This window comes from Mytilus galloprovincialis, chromosome 11 (genome assembly GCF_965363235.1).
Source record: "Mytilus galloprovincialis chromosome 11, xbMytGall1.hap1.1, whole genome shotgun sequence".
NCBI classification, from domain to species: Eukaryota; Metazoa; Mollusca; class Bivalvia; order Mytilida; family Mytilidae; genus Mytilus; species Mytilus galloprovincialis.
In genome coordinates, this window is record NC_134848.1 from 2,246,082 (window position 1) to 2,269,193 (window position 23,112).

The following is a 23,112-nucleotide window of genomic DNA, read 5'->3' on the forward strand; positions in this document are numbered from 1 at the left end:
TTAGGGTATTTAGGGAATTTAATGTGTTTAGAGTTATTTAGGGTATTTAGGGTTTTTAGGGTATTTAGGGTATTAAGGGTATTTAGGGCATTTAGGGTTTTCAGGGTATTTAAGTTTTTTTCAAAACAATTATGGTATTTCCTTATAACTGAATACCCATGGCATGATTTCAATGTATAACGATGCCTTTCAAATATAGGCAACTATAGTTACAAATCGAATAAGCGACAATAGATCCGAGTTTCAATCTTAAACTGATAGAAACACATCATATATAAAGTCAAAGCAACGGGATCCTGTTCTCTTTTTGTATCGGTTAACCGATTTTTGCGAAATAAGTATTTTGTGTCTCTTTGACATTCTTAATCTTTTTACTTACTAAGAAACGACACAAAAAAAATTGACCTATCAAGAATTTTTATTTGAATTGAACAGATGTGGTACTAATAATATGTATGATGATTTTGTTCTGGTTGACTGATTTTCGCGTTTAGTCTGCATGTGGTGTTTTTGTGTAGTTACTTACACGTCTTGATAAAATAATGTTTAAAAAAGCCTTTTAACCACTACAGAACTTTGTCATGGCCATATTGAGTTGAAATTTATAGTACAGAAAAGTGGGTGATACGATAATTTTAAAGTTTCGAATTGAAGGAGTACATACGACATAGGTTACATAATGTTAAGAAAACCTTTAAAATCCAAGTATACATGTATCTCAGACATCGTTGACAATAATTGTTTCAAACTGAAGCGAAACATATTCCAAAGATAATGATTTTATATTGAATAGCTTTTGATTTTGCTAAGAAAATTGATAAGGGCTTTCCGATTTGAATTTTTCTTAGTAATTTTTTCCTTTTTTCCTTTTATCAATTGTTAAAACACCCATCATACCTGGGACGGAACACAGCTTAGTTGATGTCGTACTTGTCCTCTGTTGTTTATATAATTTCTTCCACCACATAATTGATCTTTCTGTAAAGTAAATTAAAGAAACTAGAGGCTCTAAAGAGCCTGTGTCGCTCACCTTGGTCTTGTGCATATTAAACAATGGACACGGATAAATTCATGACATAATTGTGTTTTGGTGATAGTGATGTGTTTGTAGATCTTACTTTACTGAACATTCTTGTTGCTACAATTATCTCTATCTATAATGAACTTGGCCCAGTAATTACAGTGGAAAATATTTTCTAAAAATGAACAAAAATTTATGAAAAATGTTAAAAATTAACTATAAAGGGCAATAACTCCATAAGGGGTCAATTGACTATTTTGGTCATGTAAACTTATTTGTAGATCTTATTTTGCTGAACGTTATTGCTGTATACAGTTTATCTCTATCTATAATAATATTCAAGATAATAACAAAAAACGGCAAAATTTCCTTAAAAATACCAATTTAGGACAGTAACCTAACAACGGGTTATCCGATCCATGTGAAAACATCAGGGCAGATAGATCTTGACCTGATAAACAATTAAACCCTGTCAGATTTTCTCTTAATGCTTCGGTTTTTGAGTTATAAGCCAAAAACTGCATTTTACCCCTATGTTCTATTATTAGCCGTGGCAGCCATTTTGGTTGATTGGCCAGGTCACGCCACTCATTTTTTAAACAAGTTACCCCAATGATGACTGTGGCCAAGTTTAGTTTAATTTGGCCCACTAGTTTCAGAGAAGAAGATTTTTGTAAAAGATTACTAAGATTTACGAAAAAATGGTTAAAAATTGACTATCAAGGGCAATAACTCCTTCAGGGGTCAACTGACCATTTTGGTCATGCTGACTTCTTTGTAAATCTTACTTTGCTGAACATTATTGCTGTTTACAGTTTATCTCTATTTATAATAATATTCAAGATAATAACCAAAAACAGCAAAATTTCCTTAAATTACCAATTCAGGGGCAGCAACCCAACAACAGGTTGTCCGATTCATCTGAAAATTTCAGGACAGATAGATGTTGACCTGATAAACACTTTTACCGGATGTCAGATTTGCTCTAAATGCTTTGGTTTTTGAGTTATAAGCCAAAAACTGCATTTTACCCCTATGTTCTATTTTTAGCCATGGCGGCCATTTTGGTTGGTTGGCCGGGTCACGCCACACATTTTTTTAAACTAGATATCCCAAAGATGATTGTGGCCAAGTTTGGATTAATTTGGCCCAGTAGTTTCAGAGGAGAAGATTTTTGTAAAAGATTACTAAGATTTACGAAAAATGGTTAAACATTGACTATAAAGGTCAATAACTCCTAAAGGGATCAACTGACCATTTTGGTCAAGTTGACTTATTTGTAAATCTTACTTTGTTGAACATTATTGCTGTTTACAGTTTATCTCTATCTATAATAATATTCAAGATAATAACAAAAAACGGCAAAATTTCCTTAAAAATACCAATTCAGGACAGTAACCTAACAACGGGTTATCCGATTCATGTGAAAACATCAGGGCAGATAGATCTTGACCTGATAAAAAATTTAACCCTGTCAGATTTTCTCTTAATGCTTCGGTTTTTGAGTTATAAGCCAAAAACTGCATTTTACCCCTATGTTCTATTATTAGCCGTGGCAGCCATTTTGGTTGATTGGCCAGGTCACGCCACTCATTTTTTTAAACAAGTTACCCCAATGATGACTGTGGCCAAGTTTAGTTTCATTTGGCCCACTAGTTTCAGAGAAGAAGATTTTTGTAAAAGATTACTAAGATTTACGAAAAAATGGTTAAAAATTGACTATCAAGGGCAATAACTCCTTCAGGGGTCAACTGACCATTTTGGTCATGCTGACTTCTTTGTAAATCTTACTTTGCTGAACATTATTGCTGTTTACAGTTTATCTCTATCTATAATAATATTCAAGATAATAACCAAAAACAGCAAAATTTCCTTAAAATTACCAATTCAGGGGCAGCAACCCAACAACAGGTTGTCCGATTCATCTGAACATTTCAGGACAGATAGATGTTGACCTGATTAACACTTTTACCGCATGTCAGATTTGCTCTAAATGCTTTGGTTTTTGAGTTATAAGCCAAAAACTGCATTTTACCCCTATGTTCTATTTTTAGCCATGGCGGCCATCTTGGTTGGTTGGCCGGGTCACGCCACACATTTTTTAAAATAGATATCCCAAAGATGATTGTGGCTAGGTTTGGATTAATTTGGCCCACTAGTTTCAGAGAAGAAGATTTTTGTAAAAGATTACTAAGATTTACGAAAAAATGGTTAAAAATTGACTATAAAGGGCAATAACTCCTTCAGGGGTCAACTGACCATTTTGGTCATGCTGACTTCTTTGTAAATCTTACTTTGCTGAACATTATTGCTGTTTACAGTTTATCTCTATTTATAATAATATTCAAGATAATAACCAAAAACAGCAAAATTTCCTTAAATTACCAATTCAGGGGCAGCAACCCAACAACAGGTTGTCCGATTCATCTGAAAATTTCAGGACAGATAGATGTTGACCTGATAAACACTTTTACCGGATGTCAGATTTGCTCTAAATGCTTTGGTTTTTGAGTTATAAGCCAAAAACTGCATTTTACCCCTATGTTCTATTTTTAGCCATGGCGGCCATTTTGGTTGGTTGGCCGGGTCACGCCACACATTTTTTTAAACTAGATATCCCAAAGATGATTGTGGCCAAGTTTGGATTAATTTGGCCCAGTAGTTTCAGAGGAGAAGATTTTTGTAAAAGATTACTAAGATTTACGAAAAATGGTTAAACATTGACTATAAAGGTCAATAACTCCTAAAGGGATCAACTGACCATTTTGGTCAAGTTGACTTATTTGTAAATCTTACTTTGTTGAACATTATTGCTGTTTACAGTTTATCTCTATCTATAATAATATTCAAGATAATAACAAAAAACGGCAAAATTTCCTTAAAAATACCAATTCAGGACAGTAACCTAACAACGGGTTATCCGATTCATGTGAAAACATCAGGGCAGATAGATCTTGACCTGATAAAAAATTTAACCCTGTCAGATTTTCTCTTAATGCTTCGGTTTTTGAGTTATAAGCCAAAAACTGCATTTTACCCCTATGTTCTATTATTAGCCGTGGCAGCCATTTTGGTTGATTGGCCAGGTCACGCCACTCATTTTTTTAAACAAGTTACCCCAATGATGACTGTGGCCAAGTTTAGTTTCATTTGGCCCACTAGTTTCAGAGAAGAAGATTTTTGTAAAAGATTACTAAGATTTACGAAAAAATGGTTAAAAATTGACTATCAAGGGCAATAACTCCTTCAGGGGTCAACTGACCATTTTGGTCATGCTGACTTCTTTGTAAATCTTACTTTGCTGAACATTATTGCTGTTTACAGTTTATCTCTATCTATAATAATATTCAAGATAATAACCAAAAACAGCAAAATTTCCTTAAAATTACCAATTCAGGGGCAGCAACCCAACAACAGGTTGTCCGATTCATCTGAACATTTCAGGACAGATAGATGTTGACCTGATTAACACTTTTACCGCATGTCAGATTTGCTCTAAATGCTTTGGTTTTTGAGTTATAAGCCAAAAACTGCATTTTACCCCTATGTTCTATTTTTAGCCATGGCGGCCATCTTGGTTGGTTGGCCGGGTCACGCCACACATTTTTTAAAATAGATATCCCAAAGATGATTGTGGCTAGGTTTGGATTAATTTGGCCCACTAGTTTCAGAGAAGAAGATTTTTGTAAAAGATTACTAAGATTTACGAAAAAATGGTTAAAAATTGACTATAAAGGGCAATAACTCCTTCAGGGGTCAACTGACCATTTTGGTCATGCTGACTTCTTTGTAAATCTTACTTTGCTGAACATTATTGCTGTTTACAGTTTATCTCTATTTATAATAATATTCAAGATAATAACCAAAAACAGCAAAATTTCCTTAAATTACCAATTCAGGGGCAGCAACCCAACAACAGGTTGTCCGATTCATCTGAAAATTTCAGGACAGATAGATGTTGACCTGATAAACACTTTTACCGGATGTCAGATTTGCTCTAAATGCTTTGGTTTTTGAGTTATAAGCCAAAAACTGCATTTTACCCCTATGTTCTATTTTTAGCCATGGCGGCCATTTTGGTTGGTTGGCCGGGTCACGCCACACATTTTTTTAAACTAGATATCCCAAAGATGATTGTGGCCAAGTTTGGATTAATTTGGCCCAGTAGTTTCAGAGGAGAAGATTTTTGTAAAAGATTACTAAGATTTACGAAAAATGGTTAAACATTGACTATAAAGGTCAATAACTCCTAAAGGGATCAACTGACCATTTTGGTCAAGTTGACTTATTTGTAAATCTTACTTTGTTGAACATTATTGCTGTTTACAGTTTATCTCTATCTATAATAATATTCAAGATAATAACAAAAAACGGCAAAATTTCCTTAAAAATACCAATTCAGGACAGTAACCTAACAACGGGTTATCCGATTCATGTGAAAACATCAGGGCAGATAGATCTTGACCTGATAAAAAATTTAACCCTGTCAGATTTTCTCTTAATGCTTCGGTTTTTGAGTTATAAGCCAAAAACTGCATTTTACCCCTATGTTCTATTATTAGCCGTGGCAGCCATTTTGGTTGATTGGCCAGGTCACGCCACTCATTTTTTTAAACAAGTTACCCCAATGATGACTGTGGCCAAGTTTAGTTTCATTTGGCCCACTAGTTTCAGAGAAGAAGATTTTTGTAAAAGATTACTAAGATTTACGAAAAAATGGTTAAAAATTGACTATCAAGGGCAATAACTCCTTCAGGGGTCAACTGACCATTTTGGTCATGCTGACTTCTTTGTAAATCTTACTTTGCTGAACATTATTGCTGTTTACAGTTTATCTCTATCTATAATAATATTCAAGATAATAACCAAAAACAGCAAAATTTCCTTAAAATTACCAATTCAGGGGCAGCAACCCAACAACAGGTTGTCCGATTCATCTGAACATTTCAGGACAGATAGATGTTGACCTGATTAACACTTTTACCGCATGTCAGATTTGCTCTAAATGCTTTGGTTTTTGAGTTATAAGCCAAAAACTGCATTTTACCCCTATGTTCTATTTTTAGCCATGGCGGCCATCTTGGTTGGTTGGCCGGGTCACGCCACACATTTTTTAAAATAGATATCCCAAAGATGATTGTGGCTAGGTTTGGATTAATTTGGCCCAGTAGTTTCAGAGGAGAAGATTTTTGTAAAAGATTACTAAGATTTACGAAAAATGGTTAAAAATTGACTATAAAGGTCAATAACTCCTAAAGGGGTCAACTGACCATTTTGGTCATGTTGACTTATTTGTAAATCTTAAAGGGGTAAGGAGAGCTAAAAAAAACCAGTTTTAGACAGAAAGTCTTTAGATGGACTAAGTTTGGATACTTTTACCTCTAGAGTAAACATTTAGTGCAATTGAACTCCAACTGAAGCACAACTGCATAAACATGATATATAGTTCTATTTTTCGTTTCTTCTTATGTTTTTGTGTTCTTTTAAATATAGTTTAGTTCTTTTTTCTTTTGAATATTTATGTTTGTAACTGTAATTCAGTTGTTTTTCTCTTATAGATGAAATATTCCAACGTTTTTAGTTTATAACTCGGATTTGTATTTATTATTATTATTTTTATTTCTTAAAAGTTTTCGTAATGTAAGACATTTAGGGCACTGAAGCAACTTTATGTATTGATCAATGGGAATTCATCGTCTCCGTCGTGACGGTAAGAAATTGAACGCTTTTGGTATAATGATACAATAGTATGTTTGTGTGAGTGATTTTAAGTGTTTAACGCCACTTTTAGCGTTCTTACCACGTGCCTCGTTAAACCATTATAACGTCACTAATTTATCACTGGTACAATAACTTATAATGGAACATTTTTAATAAAATAAAATATTAAAGAAAAATATTACATGTATCAAGGAAACAAGAAAAATATGAAAAATGCAAAACAAATTATACAATACGTGCCTCATTGTTCTTTCTCAAGTTCATGTCTTTTTTGGTTGCCTTTTGATAAATAAAAAATATTCTAAGGTCGCTGATAAGTCATTTGTCGACGAAACGAGTGTCTTGTGTGCAAAACTTCAATCCTGGTGATTAAAGGTAATCATTGCATTTGCTGTTCAATTGTTTTGTTTTTGTAGGAATAAGAATAAAATGAAATCTTGGATCGACTGCAACAACACACAAATATAAAAACAAATCTCGTTGGGGGTCTTCCGTCTCGTTTTGAAGCAAAGTTTTCATTATATTTTATCTACTGCACACGGATTCTATAACCACTAACATACTTTGACCCAAATAAACTATACATAAAAGAAAAGATTAACTTGTTATAATTGTCTTATCAATATGCTGATCTTAATGTTGTATGGATTCACTTGTTTTCATCTGTCTTTTGGTATGTAGATATATGTATATAGGTACGTCTGAGCCAGTGACAAATCTATAACAGATTTATCAATCGGATCACCAACAGTGAGATCTAAAGCTGGTAGTTCACTTTTTGCTATATTTGTATGACTTCATGTTGTGTTTGACTTTGTCAGGGGTTAGACTTCACGTTTATATTGAAGATTAAAGAAATGACAATATATATAAATAGTATAGGCATCTTAAGAGCATTTCGTACTACACATCACAACGAAAACTTCATAAAAACTTGATGTAAATGTCAATCAAATCATCAGAATAACTGTTTATATATCCTTTACTATATGAATAAAATACAAAAACTTATTGTACGGTCTGTATTGACCTCAAATATTAATTCATTAATGCTTCCATATCATTTTAGCAACCAAAACTCCAATCCCGGGTGTTACAACTGGTTAACAAAACGATATGTCTGGATTTAAGTGGAAAGTTTCAAATTTAAATTTTGTATATACGCCAGACGCGCGTTTCGTCTACGAAAGACTCATCGGTGACGCTCGAATCCAAAAAGTTAAAAAAGCCATATAAAGTACAAGTTTGAAGAGCATTGAGGATCAACATTCCTAAAAGATTTACCAAATCCAACTAAGGTAATCTATGCATGAGGTAGAAAAGCCTTAGTATTTCAAAATTTCAAAATTTTGTAAACAGTTAAGTTATAAATATAACCATATCAATTATAATTCATGTCAGCACAAAAAGTACTGACTACTGGGCTGGTGACCGTGTTTGTAAAATCAACCACGCCAACCGTCCGTGTTTAAAAAATATTAAACACGCCAACTGACTTGATATATAACATACACGGTTCCAATATGTTGCGTTTAACGAATGGCATTCTTAGACGTGTATACGATGAATGTAAATATATTTTGACTCTTTAGTTAAAATGGTTCAAAACACTCTGAGTTTTTCGAAATAAAAAAAGGGGTAAATCAACAGGTTAACTTGCGTTTAATTGTTTAAGTATCTGATTAATGATATACACAATCAAATAAATTAAATAGACTAACATTCTAGTCTATACATAATAATATAAAGAATAAAAACGTATGGTATGGTCTCTAATGACATAAATTATCAATTCATTAAGTAGCGTGCTTTTTATTTCAGCGCCAACGACACCTATTCCCGATGTCTCTACAGGTTCATTTCAGTCACAAGATTTAGAGCATTGCGCAGTCTGGGCGCATGCTTTGAAATTGGACATTTGTAACGAACCAATAGTGGCGAATCATTTGTGTTGTCATTTTTGCGGACGCTGTGGTGTTGAAGTTACAACTAAACATTACAAAATGTGTATAGACGAACCAATATGTCTGGCTTTAAGTAAAACTGTTTCTATATGTTCAGACGATATTACAGCATTGAAAGTATGTCCGCAAACTTGCAAAAGATGTGGTGACGTCCTGCTTTCAGTAAGTACCATGCCTCCCGAAGAAATTACTACTGTTAAATCTATGCTTGCGTCACAAACAGCTCATCCGTATGAAAGTAGTGCATGTACAGATCTATTATCAAGGTATAATCAGAAAATCATTTGCAGCGATAAGCTAATATCAAGGATATGTCCACTTACTTGTGATGCTTCTGTTACAGTACAGTCATCCATGACCAGTACAGACATGCCAACTTCTGGTGGATCCACTTCTGACGAGAAAACTACTATCGCTAGCTGGATGACGCGAATAACTTCGATATCTTACCACGTTAATTCAACCGGAAAAAGTTCTTCTACTAATTCCAGTGGTATACAAACAACGTACAATAACAAAAGTCCTACAACATCAACCACCAGTTTACCAATGAATACCCATCCCAACTGCTGTGACGTTAATCCAAATTGTCCATATTTGCGAAAAAGTATCAACATATGTTTGAATGCTGAAGTTGCCCGCAGTATAGGATGTCACCTTACATGTGGATATTGTAGTAAGTTTTGTCAGTAAATTCTGAAAAAGATTATTTCCTTAAAGTTTTAAGTTTGAAGAAACAACTATAACGGGAGTAAGAAACGTATTTGCTTCCGCTTAAAGTTCAATATTTACTACTGTAATAATTCATTGACGAATTGCCTGTAAGACTGAAAAGCCAAAGTAAAATACAAAATGCTCTGTACCATCTTTGAAATGACTGATCAAAATTATTTTTTGAGTATGACTGGTGACATTAATAGAAAATGATTACAATTTTTGATCACCAAATTATAATCTTTTCAAAGTCTGAGATTAATTTGTAACGACATAAAAGATTGTTGTTAATTTCTGTGTCATTGTTTTTTTGCGGAGAGATGTCGCCATGGCAATCATACCACATCTTCTTTTCTATAAAATGAATTGTATCAAATTCATTTTATAAGACTTATTAACTATGTATGTTTTAAGCATCAACAATAACTGCAGTTTCTACGACTGTAACAACACAAGGTGTACAATCCTGTGTCGATGATAATCGTATCACATGCGATCAAACTTTGTGCACAACTGACTTGAGAATGTTTTGCCCGGTTACTTGTAACATTTGTGGTAAGTATTTTTACAATAAATATTCACATTCAGTTTTCATGAATACTATAGCTCAATGTTCCACCAATATTTAATAATTCAAAGAAGTTCGCTTGTCATGTTTAGGAATTTTTGTCACACTTTCGGATTCTTCTGGTTTTAGCCGTTTACAATTTTGCCCAGTGACGCCCATTTTCTTTTATAAATCTTTTACATGTATAATACTAAGCCCTCTGTAAAAGTATAATACCATCCTTGTTACTTTATAATAGTTTTTGAGAACTTAAACTTGTCAATGGTGTTTAGACGAGTTGTATATACATTATTTACACAGCTATGTATCACCATCACTGCTGGTGATCCGATAGATAAATCTGGTGTAGAGTTGTCACTGGCTCAGACGTACTTATAAATATAATTAGTTTCTGTGACTGTATGTAATATTAATTTGTAGGATCCTTTACTGTAGATTATTTATCTGATCTGTAAAAATAACATCTCCATGCTTTATATATCATGTACTGTAGAACGACGCTAGATTAAAACTGACGTGGTAAGGTAAGACCCGGCCACCGAAAACTTCATTTTCTATGAAGCCCAGGTGGTCGTGTGGTCTAGCGGGACGGCTACAGTGCAGGCGATTTGGTGTCACGATATCTCAGTAGCATGGGTTTGAATCCCGGTGAGAGAAGAACAAAAAATTTGCAAAAGTAAATTTAAAGATCTAACACTGTTGGGTTGATGTTTAGACGAGTTTTATATACATTATGTACACAGCCATGTATCACCATCACTGCTGGTGATCCGATGGATAGATCTGCTGTAGAGTTGTCACTAGCTCAGACGTACTTATAAATATAATTAGTTTCTGTGACTGTATCTTATATTTATTTGTAGGATCCTTTACTATAGATAATTAAGCTGATCTGTAAAAATAACATCTCCATGCCTTATATATCATGTACTGTAGTACGACGTTAAATTAAAACTGACGTAGAAAGGTAACACCCTGCCACCGAAAACTTCATTTTTTATGAAGCCCAGGTGTTCGTATGGTCTAGCGGGACGGCTACAGTGCAGGCGATTTTGTGTCACGATATGAGTAGCATGGGTTTGACTCCCGGTGAGGAAAGAATAAAACATTTGCGAAGGGAAATTTACAGATCTAACAATGTTGGGTTGATGTATACGAGTTTTATATATATTAGTGCTATGATAATCTTGTTATTAAGAAACTGAGAAGCGAACTTCCTTACGGTATCTTTAGGTCAACAATCTTAAACTCTTGTTGTCAAATATTAAATTTCTGAAAGACAGATGACCACGTCTATCTCCATTATGGTTTCGCGAACAAAAGATAATACCAGGAAGATTTAATCGAATTCCAAAGTCTTTAACGTGAATACAACAATCAACTCAATAACCGTATGAAAAAAGCACAACCGTCGCGGGTACGGGGGTTGCGGGGGTTTGAACTCCCTTGTGGAAGATCAATGCATTTGAATGAGGAAATGTGGTTGGAATTCCCCTTTTTTTAAAGTGGCTGGATCCGCTCCTGTACAACATACAACACGAATAACTAGGAAAGAATAAGTAATGCTTACGACAATCAACCAAACAACGAAATTTAATACCCTGGACAGGTTAGACATTTCTGGTCTTCAAATGTCTGTTTTCGTGTCATGGCTAGAAAATTCCGGTGATGTGGTTCATTAGTGTTTCTGGTTGTTTTTATATAGAAAAGACAGTTGATTTTCCTTTTTGATTGGTTCTTCGCTAATAATTTTTGAAACCCTTTATAGCTTGTTGTTCGGTGTTAGCCAATGATCCGTGTGGAAGACCTTACTTCAACCTATGAAGGTTAATTTTTACAAATTGTGACTTTAATGGAGAGTTATTTCCTTCGGCATTTATCAAACATATTCCTATATATATTTAGCAAGACGGAAGAATATGGTGTATGACAAAATAAGTATACATGTGTTTTCATTCTTGACACAGATACCCAAATAAAGCAAACAAAATAAGACGAGTTTTTTGACAAACCACAAAAAGAATATTCACGAATATAGTAATAAAGGTTAATTGTTCATGTTTTACAAGTGACTAAAGTCATGTTTTTCAAAATGCTCATTGACTTCTAGTTTCCTGCATAGATTTCAAAAGTACATAAGTATGTTATTTAATAGGAAAACAAAGGATATGGGGTATTCATCCTTGACATATTTAATTGAATTATATTTTAAATATAATGAAAACAGTGTCCTCAGGTCCTGATTTTGTAACGGTCATAATATATGTATTACTGAGAAAATATAATGGACTTCCCGTTATGAATTTTCCTTCAAGTTCAATAATTTTTTGGTTTTACTTTTTATTAAGTCATGGTTTTTGTTATCACAAATAAAAAAAAGATACTTTTACTAAATTATTTCGTTTCTTGTAGAGAGTTGTTTTATTGGCAATCATACCACATCTTATTTTTTATTTTTAAAGTATATAACATGCAAATTTCAATATGTTTGATATGGGATATATCAATGACTTCAAAGCACGGGTCACAAATGAAAACTGTGGTTGCTTAATGAAGTACAAATTAGGTATAATATATATATAAAAAAGATGTGGTATGATTGCCAATGAGACAAATCTTCACAAAAGACCAAAATAACACAAACATGATTAAAAATTATAGGTCACTATACGGACATCAACAATGAGCAAAGCCCATACCGAATAGTCAGATATAAAAGGCCCCATTATGACAATGTAAAACAATTCAAACGAGAAAACTAACGCCCTAATTTATGTAAATAATGTTCAGGTAAGGACAACTATGGTCCGTATGATGCATGTTCCTTATCTCATAAAAGCATTATAGTTACATAACCTGAAATGATCCAAGGAGCAAACGACGTCAATTGGTAGAGAGTTAGAATTTTGAATCGCTGTCTTTGAATGCACATACATGTATTCAATTTTTCTGGCATAAAGAACATAGAAGAGGGACGAAAGATGCCAGAGGAAAAGTCATACTCATAGATAGAAAATAAACACATAATTAATAGTACAGAAGATACATGTACAACATAGAAAACTAATGACTAAGCAACACGAACCCCACCAAAAACCAAGGTGATCTCAGGTTCTCTTGAAGGGTAAGCAGATCCTGCTCCACTAATGGCACCCGTGTCGTGTGGCTTATATTATTACAAATCCAGTAAATAGTCCTTTTTGGTGGGTTAATTTCGTGAAAAGGGAAGGATTGTAGCTACAACATAAGGAACATATCCGATATAATCACTGAAACGGTTATTCCATAACGGTTACATAATTAAAACACACACATACACATAAAAAGGACATATATTCAAGTAACATAGTGACAAAATGATTAGATTGCAGTAATATATGCTTATTTCAAGTTGCACAGATTAGAATAAAACTGAAATAATGCAACATGGTCATGACAACATGATTGAATTTCTCGCTTGAGCTTTATCGGCAGATTTCTGGTACAAATTAATATCGTTAGGTTTATCTGAAACGAAACAGTTATTTATAATTAAAAGATTAATTTGAATAAAGGCATCATTTATTATGTTTATTTAATTCATTCAGCTTCTTCGTTTATAATTATTAGGAGCTTTGACAACAACATGGATTCGTATACCTGTGGTTGGTAAAAGATTTGTATGGCAGTAAACGTAGTTTTCAGATGTATTCAATAAACAGTCATTTCCTATGTGAATGAGTTTATTTTTTTCATGGTTTGATTGTTATCTTTGACAAATGTTTTAAGAAAGAGAGGGTTGTGACGAGTGTTCAAAAAGGGAGAGAAAGAGGGGGAGAACGATAGTATTTATGCCGAGTCTTTTTCGCCTATTTTAAATAGATTAGAGCAGGATGACAATAACATAACATACATTAAACATGTTAAAGATCTGAATTCATACAAAGAATTATCAAACAGGAAGATATCCGGAGGCTCCCATATATAACTTCTCATTGTCACGCTGCATAACTAATAAAATCATAATGTTAAGTGGTAGTGGGGAGATGTGATGAACATTTATAGTATGTTCACGCAACAGTCTCTACGAGAAAATAAAATCACAAAAATACTGAACTCCGAGGACATTCTAAAAGGGGAAAATCCCTAATCAAATGGCAAAATCAAAAACTTAAACACATCTAACGAATGGTCATATTCCTGACTTTATACAAGCATTTTATAAAGTAGAAATTTGTTATTTAAACCTGGCTTTATAGCTACCTTAACCTCTTACTGTCGCATTAAATTCCATTATATTGACAACGATGATTGAACAAAAAGACAGAAATAATATATAAAAACGTCCAAAATAGGAGAACTGCTTTCCACATTGTGTTAATCTTAATAACAATAAAAACAAACAAATATGGAAACAACCATATACCATAACACTACAAGTACAGAGAGACGTCATATGTATCAAAGAAACTCAAAAAAGGCAAAAAGACGAAGCATATTGGCAAAATGAGAGATAAGACTATAGCAATTATCCTAGAACAAGAGGGAGATATACTACAGAAACTCATAGACCTGGTAAAATGAAACGTTTTCCAATGCAATTTAAAGATGTTTTGATTACGGTCGATTGCTGTGAACGTTCTTTTATTGCTAATCAAATATACAACTCTTATGATAAAACCATTTAGTTCCCTCTTTTGTAAGATAATCATCATTGCCTTTTACTTTCTTTTATCCAGTTTGGTATGCCAAAAATTGGATATATTTATTTCTTTTATACATTTTTGCAATTAATTTGTTTGCAGTTTATTAAGAATACACACAAGGTTGTTGCACTTTTCGAAAATAGCGTATGATAATATTCATAGATGACATTGGCATATTAACGAGAGTTAAAATACCGTTATCAAAATGAAATAACTACAAGAAATATGTGTACTCAGATTATGGTAAAAGTAAAATCAAAAAACCTGAACTCCGATGAAAATTCAAAACGGAAAGTCCCTTATCAAATGAATTTATAAACCATTTTGTTTGTGCTTCCATGACTTTTTTCTTTAGTTATAATTGTCTGATCGATCTTTCACCGTAACAATATGTTTCGAAGGGGTGATATATCTTTGTCTTTTTCATTTTTAGCCATGGCGTTGTCAGTTTGTTTTAGATTTTTAGATTTATGAGTTTGAATGTCCCTTTGGTATCTTTCGTCCCTCTTTTACAGGAGGTTTTGTGAATAAGAAAAAATTACTTCTTAGGATGGGTAACGCTTCACATTGCTTAATGATGTTTGCTTCTCTGATTCAAAAAAAAAAAAGGATGTTTAAAGACTGTTATAAATTGATAGTTTATATACAACGGAACTTAAATTAAAGATAAAAATTAAAGGGTCCGTGTGTTTGTTTTTAAAATATTTGAGGGAAATGATTATCTCTACACTTTTTATACAACTAACATTTGCAGCTTTTTTTTAATTATAAGCTAAATCAAAGTAACAAAGACTTTCAAATATTGCTTTTAAAACTATTCGAAATAAAATTATGAAAAGAAAAGTAGGTTTTAGTGGCCAAAATATTTACTTAGCACTAGACGAATAAAATAAGAAAATTCGGAATATCTGATAATATCAAAACCAAGAGGAGCAAAAATTATTAAGATTTTAAACTGTGTGTTTTCCCGTAGGCAAGAACGTCTAAAGTATCAACAATTTCATTTCAATTTAACTCCATAATGGTTTAACGTAAAAATGATAACTGTCAGTAACTCTTTTCTGACTTGGTATTATTTCTAATCTTGAAAAAATCTTAAAAAATAGATTATCCAAATATCCGCTTTTTTCATCCAAAGCAAATTGTTATCAGAATAAAAAAAAATTCTTAGGATGTTTCGTTAACAGATTGTATTCAACTCTCACGGTTCTTTTACATTATTTGCTTTCAAATATTCGGCTTTAAGCGCTTCTGGTGTAAATCAAATTTAAAAAGTCTTGTTTTCATGTTTCTGTTATTCAACAAGATACTATATAAGAAATATCGTAGAGACATATTGCGAAAAAAAATTACAGGAGGACAAATAAAAGTAGCGGAAGTAAAAAAAAAATCAAAACAAAAACGATAGGTCTTTCCATAGAAAAGTGGACCAACCTATTTATCAGATGAAAATCAATAGGTATTTCCTTAGAAAATTGAAAAGGCCTAATGCACAGGTAGTAAGGTCGTCATATCGAGGAGCGTTTAGTACAGTGATTTTGTCATAGTTTGGTTAAGTTGGTCATGGATGAGTTATGTAACTTCCCAAAACGATTGCCTTAGTTCTTTTCAAATGATCAAATTAAAAGCAAATTAAATGTTTGAATCTATATCGTAAGTCAAACTATCTAAATTGAAATTGTTGTTTTTAAGAAATTAACGCTTGATAACAAAAATATCTAAATTGGTATGGTTTGGTTAAGAAATTGACATGGTTCAGTTAAGAGTCTAGAAATTCGTCATGGTTTTTGCTACATTTGTGATGGGTTAAATTCAAATTAATACATATTTTTGTCTCCTTGATATTGATAGTAAGTTCGCAGATGATTGTGAAAAATTAAAGTATCACAATTAACTAATTGACTTCATAGGGAAAACAGCATTTTGACCAAGTTTGGTGGGCGTAAACGGCAAATCGTACACTCATATATTTTTGTAACCCGCGTAATGCATTACAGGGTCAATGGAAATATCGGGCGTCCGTCCCTCCGTCCGTCTGTCTCTGCGTTCATCCGTCCATTCTAACGACTATCTTTCTTGCTTGATTTTTTATGAAATTTATATCATAGTTTTTGAGGAATAGCTGTGGCTAGTTCGAAAATCAGTACCGATCATTTATTTTTGAAAGAGTTATGCCCCTTGGAAACATAAGATATTTTAAAAATTGCATTGTTAGCACTCTCAAATTTATAACTCTCGCCAGAATTTTATGAAACTTTCATTATAGGTTTATATTAGCAATGTCTTGGACGTATTCAAAAGTTAGTGCCGATCAATTAATCCTTAAAGAGTTGTGTCCCTTAGAAATATAATTGTATGGAGAACTGCATTTTAAACGCTCTCATAATTATGTACAATTTATACCCGAATCTTATGAAAGTTAAATCATATGTGGATAGCAGCAATGTTTTGGACTGTTTTGAAAATTAGTACCGAAAGATTATTTTTTACTATCTAACTGTAACGTTTTGCAACTCTTAGTAGTCGTAATTAATTATTTCTCACAATAATTATCCCCGGCAGAGACCATCTACTTAAAAATTATACCGTCCATGATACAATAACTCAACTATAAAATTAAACAAACGATATCGAGATGACACCATACATTCACGGAGCAAAATGTTAACCTGGACAGTTTAAACTTATTTATGTAGTAAACTGTAAGTGAAATTAATATGCAAATCAATTTCAAAATTTTGAATTTAGATGTATGCAAGATCGTTATTTCGAATTAGAAGTAGGTGAATAATGCCTATTTTACGAACAAATAAAAATGATTATGTTTTTTTTCATATTGTATAAGTGTATTATACACTACCACTTAAGGTAGCACAATACAAAGATTTTTTCACTCCCAATCAGATAACTTTAAACTGATGTAATTCATTTAATCATTCTTTATATTTTATAAATGAGGTACCAAAAGAAAGGAGAAAGATTAATCTTTCAAACTGTTTTAATTTCATTATGACATAATCATTACATAATCAATTGTTATGTAATTAGTTGCTATATTGTGATGTCCACACTTGAATGAATTTAGCATCTTTGTTCTTCGTAGCATCCCAAAATATTTTACAGATTCTTGTACAACACAGCTTGACCTCCAAAACTGTGTCTCAGATTTCCAAAAACATCAATAGAACAAATGTTATACCCAATTGAATTTAGTGATCTCTTATGAATTGATGTTGCAAACTTCATTGAAGATTTATGAGAGAATGACATGCAATAGGGAAAATCTGAGACACAGTTTTGGAGGACAAACTGTGTTGTGCAAGAATCTATAAAATATTTTGGGATGCTATGAATAACAAAGAAGCTAAATTCATTCAAGTATGGACATCACAATATAGCAACTAATTACATAACAATTAATTATGTAATAATTATATCATAATGAAATTTTCACAATGTGAAAGATTAATCATTCTTTTTTCTTTTGGTACCTTATCTATAAAATTTAAAGACGGATGAGTGGAATTACACCAGTTTAAAGATGTCTGATTGGGGATGAAAAATCTTTGTATTGTGCTACCTTAACTCGTTAAACCATTTTTTTTTGTATGCCATAAAGTTCCAAAATATATCTGAAAAAGTTTTGTCGGTTTAGTCTTTAGAATGAACAAATGTACATTATTAAATGTGATTGTAAAACATAATTGAAAAAATTAATGATAAACGTATTGTTGTGCATGTTGTGATTAGCACAAGTAAATTTTAGTTGTGTTCAGCCTTATTTCTTATCCGACAAGGCAATAAATTACAGACAGTAAGATCTAAGATAATTATTTTTATTATGAAAAAGAAGATGTGGTATGATTGCCAATGGGACAACTCTCCACAAGATACCAAAATGACAAAGAAATTACAGCTATTGGTCACCGCACGGCCTCAACAATGACCAAAGCCAATACAGCATAGTCAGCTATAAAAAGCCCCGAAATGACAATGTAAAACAATTCAAACGAGAAAACTAACGGCCTTATTTATTTGAAAAAATGAACGAAACACAAATATGTAACACATAAACAAACGACAACCACTCAATTACAGACTCCATGACTTGGAACACGCATTGGCTTGAGATTTAACGACGGACCAGTTTTGTCTCTGGTGTTTTTGTTACTTGATTACTTTGCTCTTTATTGATCTGATCAGTCAAGTCATTTTAAACTATTTCTTATAGTTTGTTGTGCTGTAACCTGTATGCCCTGATCAAAACAATGGGCTGGTTCGGAGCCCGCAAACATTTAACCACGTCATATACTGTATGACATTGTATAAAGTCTACAGATTGTGGTGCTTTGTCTGTAGTTTTTCTTGTATAGCATATTTATTTTTGGCTTATTGTTTTGCACATAAGTCCTGCTGTAAGTTTTCTTATTCTGTATCTTTAATTTTGTCAGAGCCTATAATTACTGGCTAAGAGGTTTGAGTTTTGGTAATTGTTGAAATCCGTACGGTGACCTAACATTTACGTCATTTGGTCTAGGGTGTATAGTTGTTTCATTGGAACTCATACTGTATTTAATAATTGTATATTACTATGTGCTTTCTTAAGTCATAGTGTATTACGAATACAACAACTTTTAAAGAAATTTGCTATAATTGAAATTCATTAATACTTTACTCTAGTTATCTCTTTATACGTGCTTTCATAATGAAAATATCTTGGCTTCACTGTAGACGACTTATTTTCTCGAGCGGTGTATTTTTGCGAGTAGAAGATCATTGTTAATATGTAAAAAATAGATCTACTCGTCTGGGAACAAAACAACAACATATCGCGACACTATATTGACTTATAATATGATAGAATGGGTTTAACACGAAAAAAATATTAGCAAAAATATAGTTAAACAGTATTTTATAGTTGAACACAATGTCTGTTCATTTTTACCGTAACACTTTCATGACTCACGACAGGAATCACATAACTGAACCATGTTGAACATGAACTAAACCATAACAATTTTCTTTAATCTTAAATTGTGTGCAAATGTAGGTATTTTGTAGGAATAATTGTCGGCAGATTTATACCATAACAAATATGGGATGTAACAGACAGTACAGAAATAACTGTACTTTGTGCATTAGAAACGAAAAACAACTTCTAAATTTTGACATACGCAAGCATCATTCTGCGTCAAATTATAACTATATGATAAAAATTGACATGTCCTAACATAGTATCCATAAACAAAGACACTTCCCACCTTGAATTTATATATAAAGGTTCCTTTAACGAAAAATCTGAATGTTTATATTGTGTCAATGATTGTCAATAAAACTCTTAACACAACCATGTCTAACTTAACCAAACTATGACAAAAACACTGTACTAAACGGCATTCGATATGACGATTTTACTTCCCGTGTAATGAAGCACAATAAACTATTCATAAAACTTTCCATAGTATGATAGTGTAAACAACCTACTAACGGTTTTGACATGTCTTATCTTTATTGATGTATTACAAATAGGTTTCATTAAGTGCATGATCTTATGATAACTACACAATCAGTTTACGTCTTGTCTTCAACGATACCATCACAGAATGAGGGCATGTAAGTGGTATTCGTGTTTACATATTACTGTGAAACTTGTTCAAACCGAACCTCTTTGAGAGATGTTTGATTTTATCATGTTCATAATTTGATATTATAAGGGTTAAGAACATGTTTGGTTTATACAGGTTTTCGGTTTATGGAGGATTTAGTTTAGCCAGGTTTCACTGTAATATAGAACAATGTATGTTGTTCATACATTATGATAATCACTATCTATGAAATGTATGTACTCTTTTGTATTAGTACACATGTAACATACATGCACTCTTAAATAGAGCATTTGCATTATTCCGTTATTTGCTGGCGTATCCGTATCGACATAACACGTATACGGGGAAAGGATCAATTAATTCAAGATGGTCCTGATGTTACATTTTATAATGCATTTCATTAAATAATGTTTTAATTGAGGTCGGGGCTAAATCATTATTCCTACACCAATCTGCCCAATACGAATACGTCGATCCGTAAACGTATCGCGATACGTGAATATTGCAAATGCTCTATTGGTAGCGAAATGTACAACAAAAGTCAAACTCTTAACAGCTATTACTTGTTTCAGAAAATTTTAAACTCTTTTAATTTAATACGAACTGTAGTTGTCTTTTTTTAGCTTTGATTTTCATAATCATGATTAAAATTACGATTTTACTAATATTTATTTCACACATTCTGATGAAGTCATCTATGACGCTCAGCTGCGAATTAATACAATAGAGGCAATAGTAGATTAAAGATTTAAAATTGCAAACATACAAATGTTACTATGAAGACCGAGACATTCACGTAATGTTTTGTGGATTTATTAATTTTCGTTAGATACCAATTTCATGGATTTCGTGGGTACCGGTGAATCACGAAATTAAATGATCAACGAATGATGAATTTTCTATAGGCTTGTATGCAAACGTCATCAAATCTACGAATTGAATATCTAATCATCGAAAATCCACAAAAACAAAAGGATTATGTTTACGAAAATTATTCCCAATTGGCAACACTTAGTCATATAGGATCATATAGCAAGGTAGCAGTAAAACGTTCACAAAAAATTACAAAAATGCAATATGTACAGTTTGCGTTCTAAAAAGTAAAATCACAAAAATAGTGAGCTCCGAGGTAAAATTCCAAACAGAAAATCCCTAATCAAATGGCAAAATGAAATAATAAAGCACATCAATCGAATGGACAACAACTGTCATATTTCTGACTTGGTTAAGGCATTTTGAAATGTAAAAAATCGTGGATTGAAGCTGGTTTTTATAGCGCTATTTTTTTTTTATTTTACAGCATTATGTTTGGTGTTGGTTGGTTTGATGCTTTTGTCGATTATATTTAACATAACAAGTAAATATAAATTGTTACCTTTTATTAAAAACTGAATATGAATAAGAACCAAAATTTAAAAAAAAAAAGGACGAAAGATACCAGAGGAAAAGTCAAACTCATAGATTGAAATAAACTGACAACGCCTTGGCTAACACTGAAAAAGACAAAACAGACAAATAATAGTACAGAAAACACAACAAAGAAAACTAAAGACTAAGCAACACGAACCCCACTACAAACTTAGGTGCTCAGGTAGGGTAATCAAATCATGGCATGTAGCACCCGTCGTGTAAAAGGTAAACTTAGAATTTTAAGTTGAAAAAAATGAAAATGCTATGGCAAAACACTTAATAGCAGTCAACCAGCTCCTAATGGCGTCTGTTACAATTTCGAAGAGATTATTTTAACTATAGCATTTGGATATCTTGGTGCGATAGCTGTCTTGAAGCCACAACCGTCTATCAAGGATACCATGATAGGAAATGCAATCTCAGATGTATCGTTTCAAATGTCAGGTACATACTTAATATGCAGATACTGTTTAAATGTTACATGTTAGAAATTATAATTATAATTTGGGAACTGAAATGATCCATGTTTATATGGTAAAGTTTTGTTCTCAAACGACACTCATTGTCAATATGATTTTAACGCCAGACTTGTTTCCCGAAAAAAAATCATACACTTAAGAATAAATATACTTCAAACCCGTCTAAATATTCAATACGGTTTCAAGAAAACACAAACATGAATTTTGAATACTCTATGTAAACGGTTGAAAGAAATATTTTTAAATATGTGTTAAAATTTCGGAATTACAGTCCGGCTAAGTAATCTTACTAATGACATCTCACCGCTTATGCAGCATGCCTCAATATTGGTCTTTGTTATGGAAATTAAACATTACTATTGAGGGGAACTTGATTTCAGATTCTTTTTTTTTTATTATTGGTGTTTGAGGGTCGTGTTTCAATATTTTTCTATGCACCTTTAGGTGTACATTAAACTTTACATATTTGATATGAAAATAAAATAAAGTAGTTCAACATGTTAAACAAATTATTTTTTTCTAATATTTCAAATTAAAGTTAACATCTGTTAAACTTTTGTCATTTTGCATTTTTACTGTGTACGAACCAAGAACCATTCGTCGGTGTTGTATTTAATGTCCAGGTATAAATACATTGAAACATTTACTTATTTATTAGACAGCGAAAGAATATGTTTTTCATGCAGCGGTATAAGACAGGATGAAAAATGTCAACATGCTATCAGTTGTGATAAGGATGAGGTAAGTATTCATTGAAGTAGCAAAAACATTGATTGATATCATACAGTAATGTATATTACTATGTATCAAATTCGTATGACTTTAACTATGTAGCAAAGGGGGATAATTACATAAAAGAGGGACGAAAAATACAAGATGGACAGTCAAAGTCAAAAATCGAAAATAAACCGACAACGGCATGGTCAAAATTGTAAAAGACAAAC

General features: G+C 32.5%; 1 protein-coding gene and 2 long non-coding RNA genes across 3 annotated transcripts in view; 2 read left to right on the forward strand and 1 right to left on the reverse strand.

The window, feature by feature from the left end:
- The window catches only part of LOC143051566 (uncharacterized), a 425,778-nt gene that overhangs the window by 66,790 nt on the left and 335,876 nt on the right, over nucleotides 1–23,112 (reverse strand). The gene's annotated exons all lie outside the window — the stretch shown is intronic.
- On the forward strand, nucleotides 7,333–13,701 carry LOC143050951 (uncharacterized). Its single transcript, XR_012970505.1, has 4 exons — nucleotides 7,333–7,415; nucleotides 8,564–9,382; nucleotides 9,835–9,975; nucleotides 13,598–13,701. It is a non-coding gene; the product is annotated as an uncharacterized LOC143050951 (long non-coding RNA).
- Nucleotides 21,586–23,112, forward strand: part of LOC143051550 (uncharacterized) — a 576,970-nt gene continuing 575,443 nt past the window's right edge. The window contains exons 1-2 of the mRNA XM_076224448.1: nucleotides 21,586–21,636; nucleotides 22,827–22,909. Coding sequence (XP_076080563.1) covers nucleotides 21,606–21,636; nucleotides 22,827–22,909 — 114 coding nt within the window. The 5' untranslated portion in view covers nucleotides 21,586–21,605. The remainder of the gene's footprint in view (nucleotides 21,637–22,826; nucleotides 22,910–23,112) is intronic.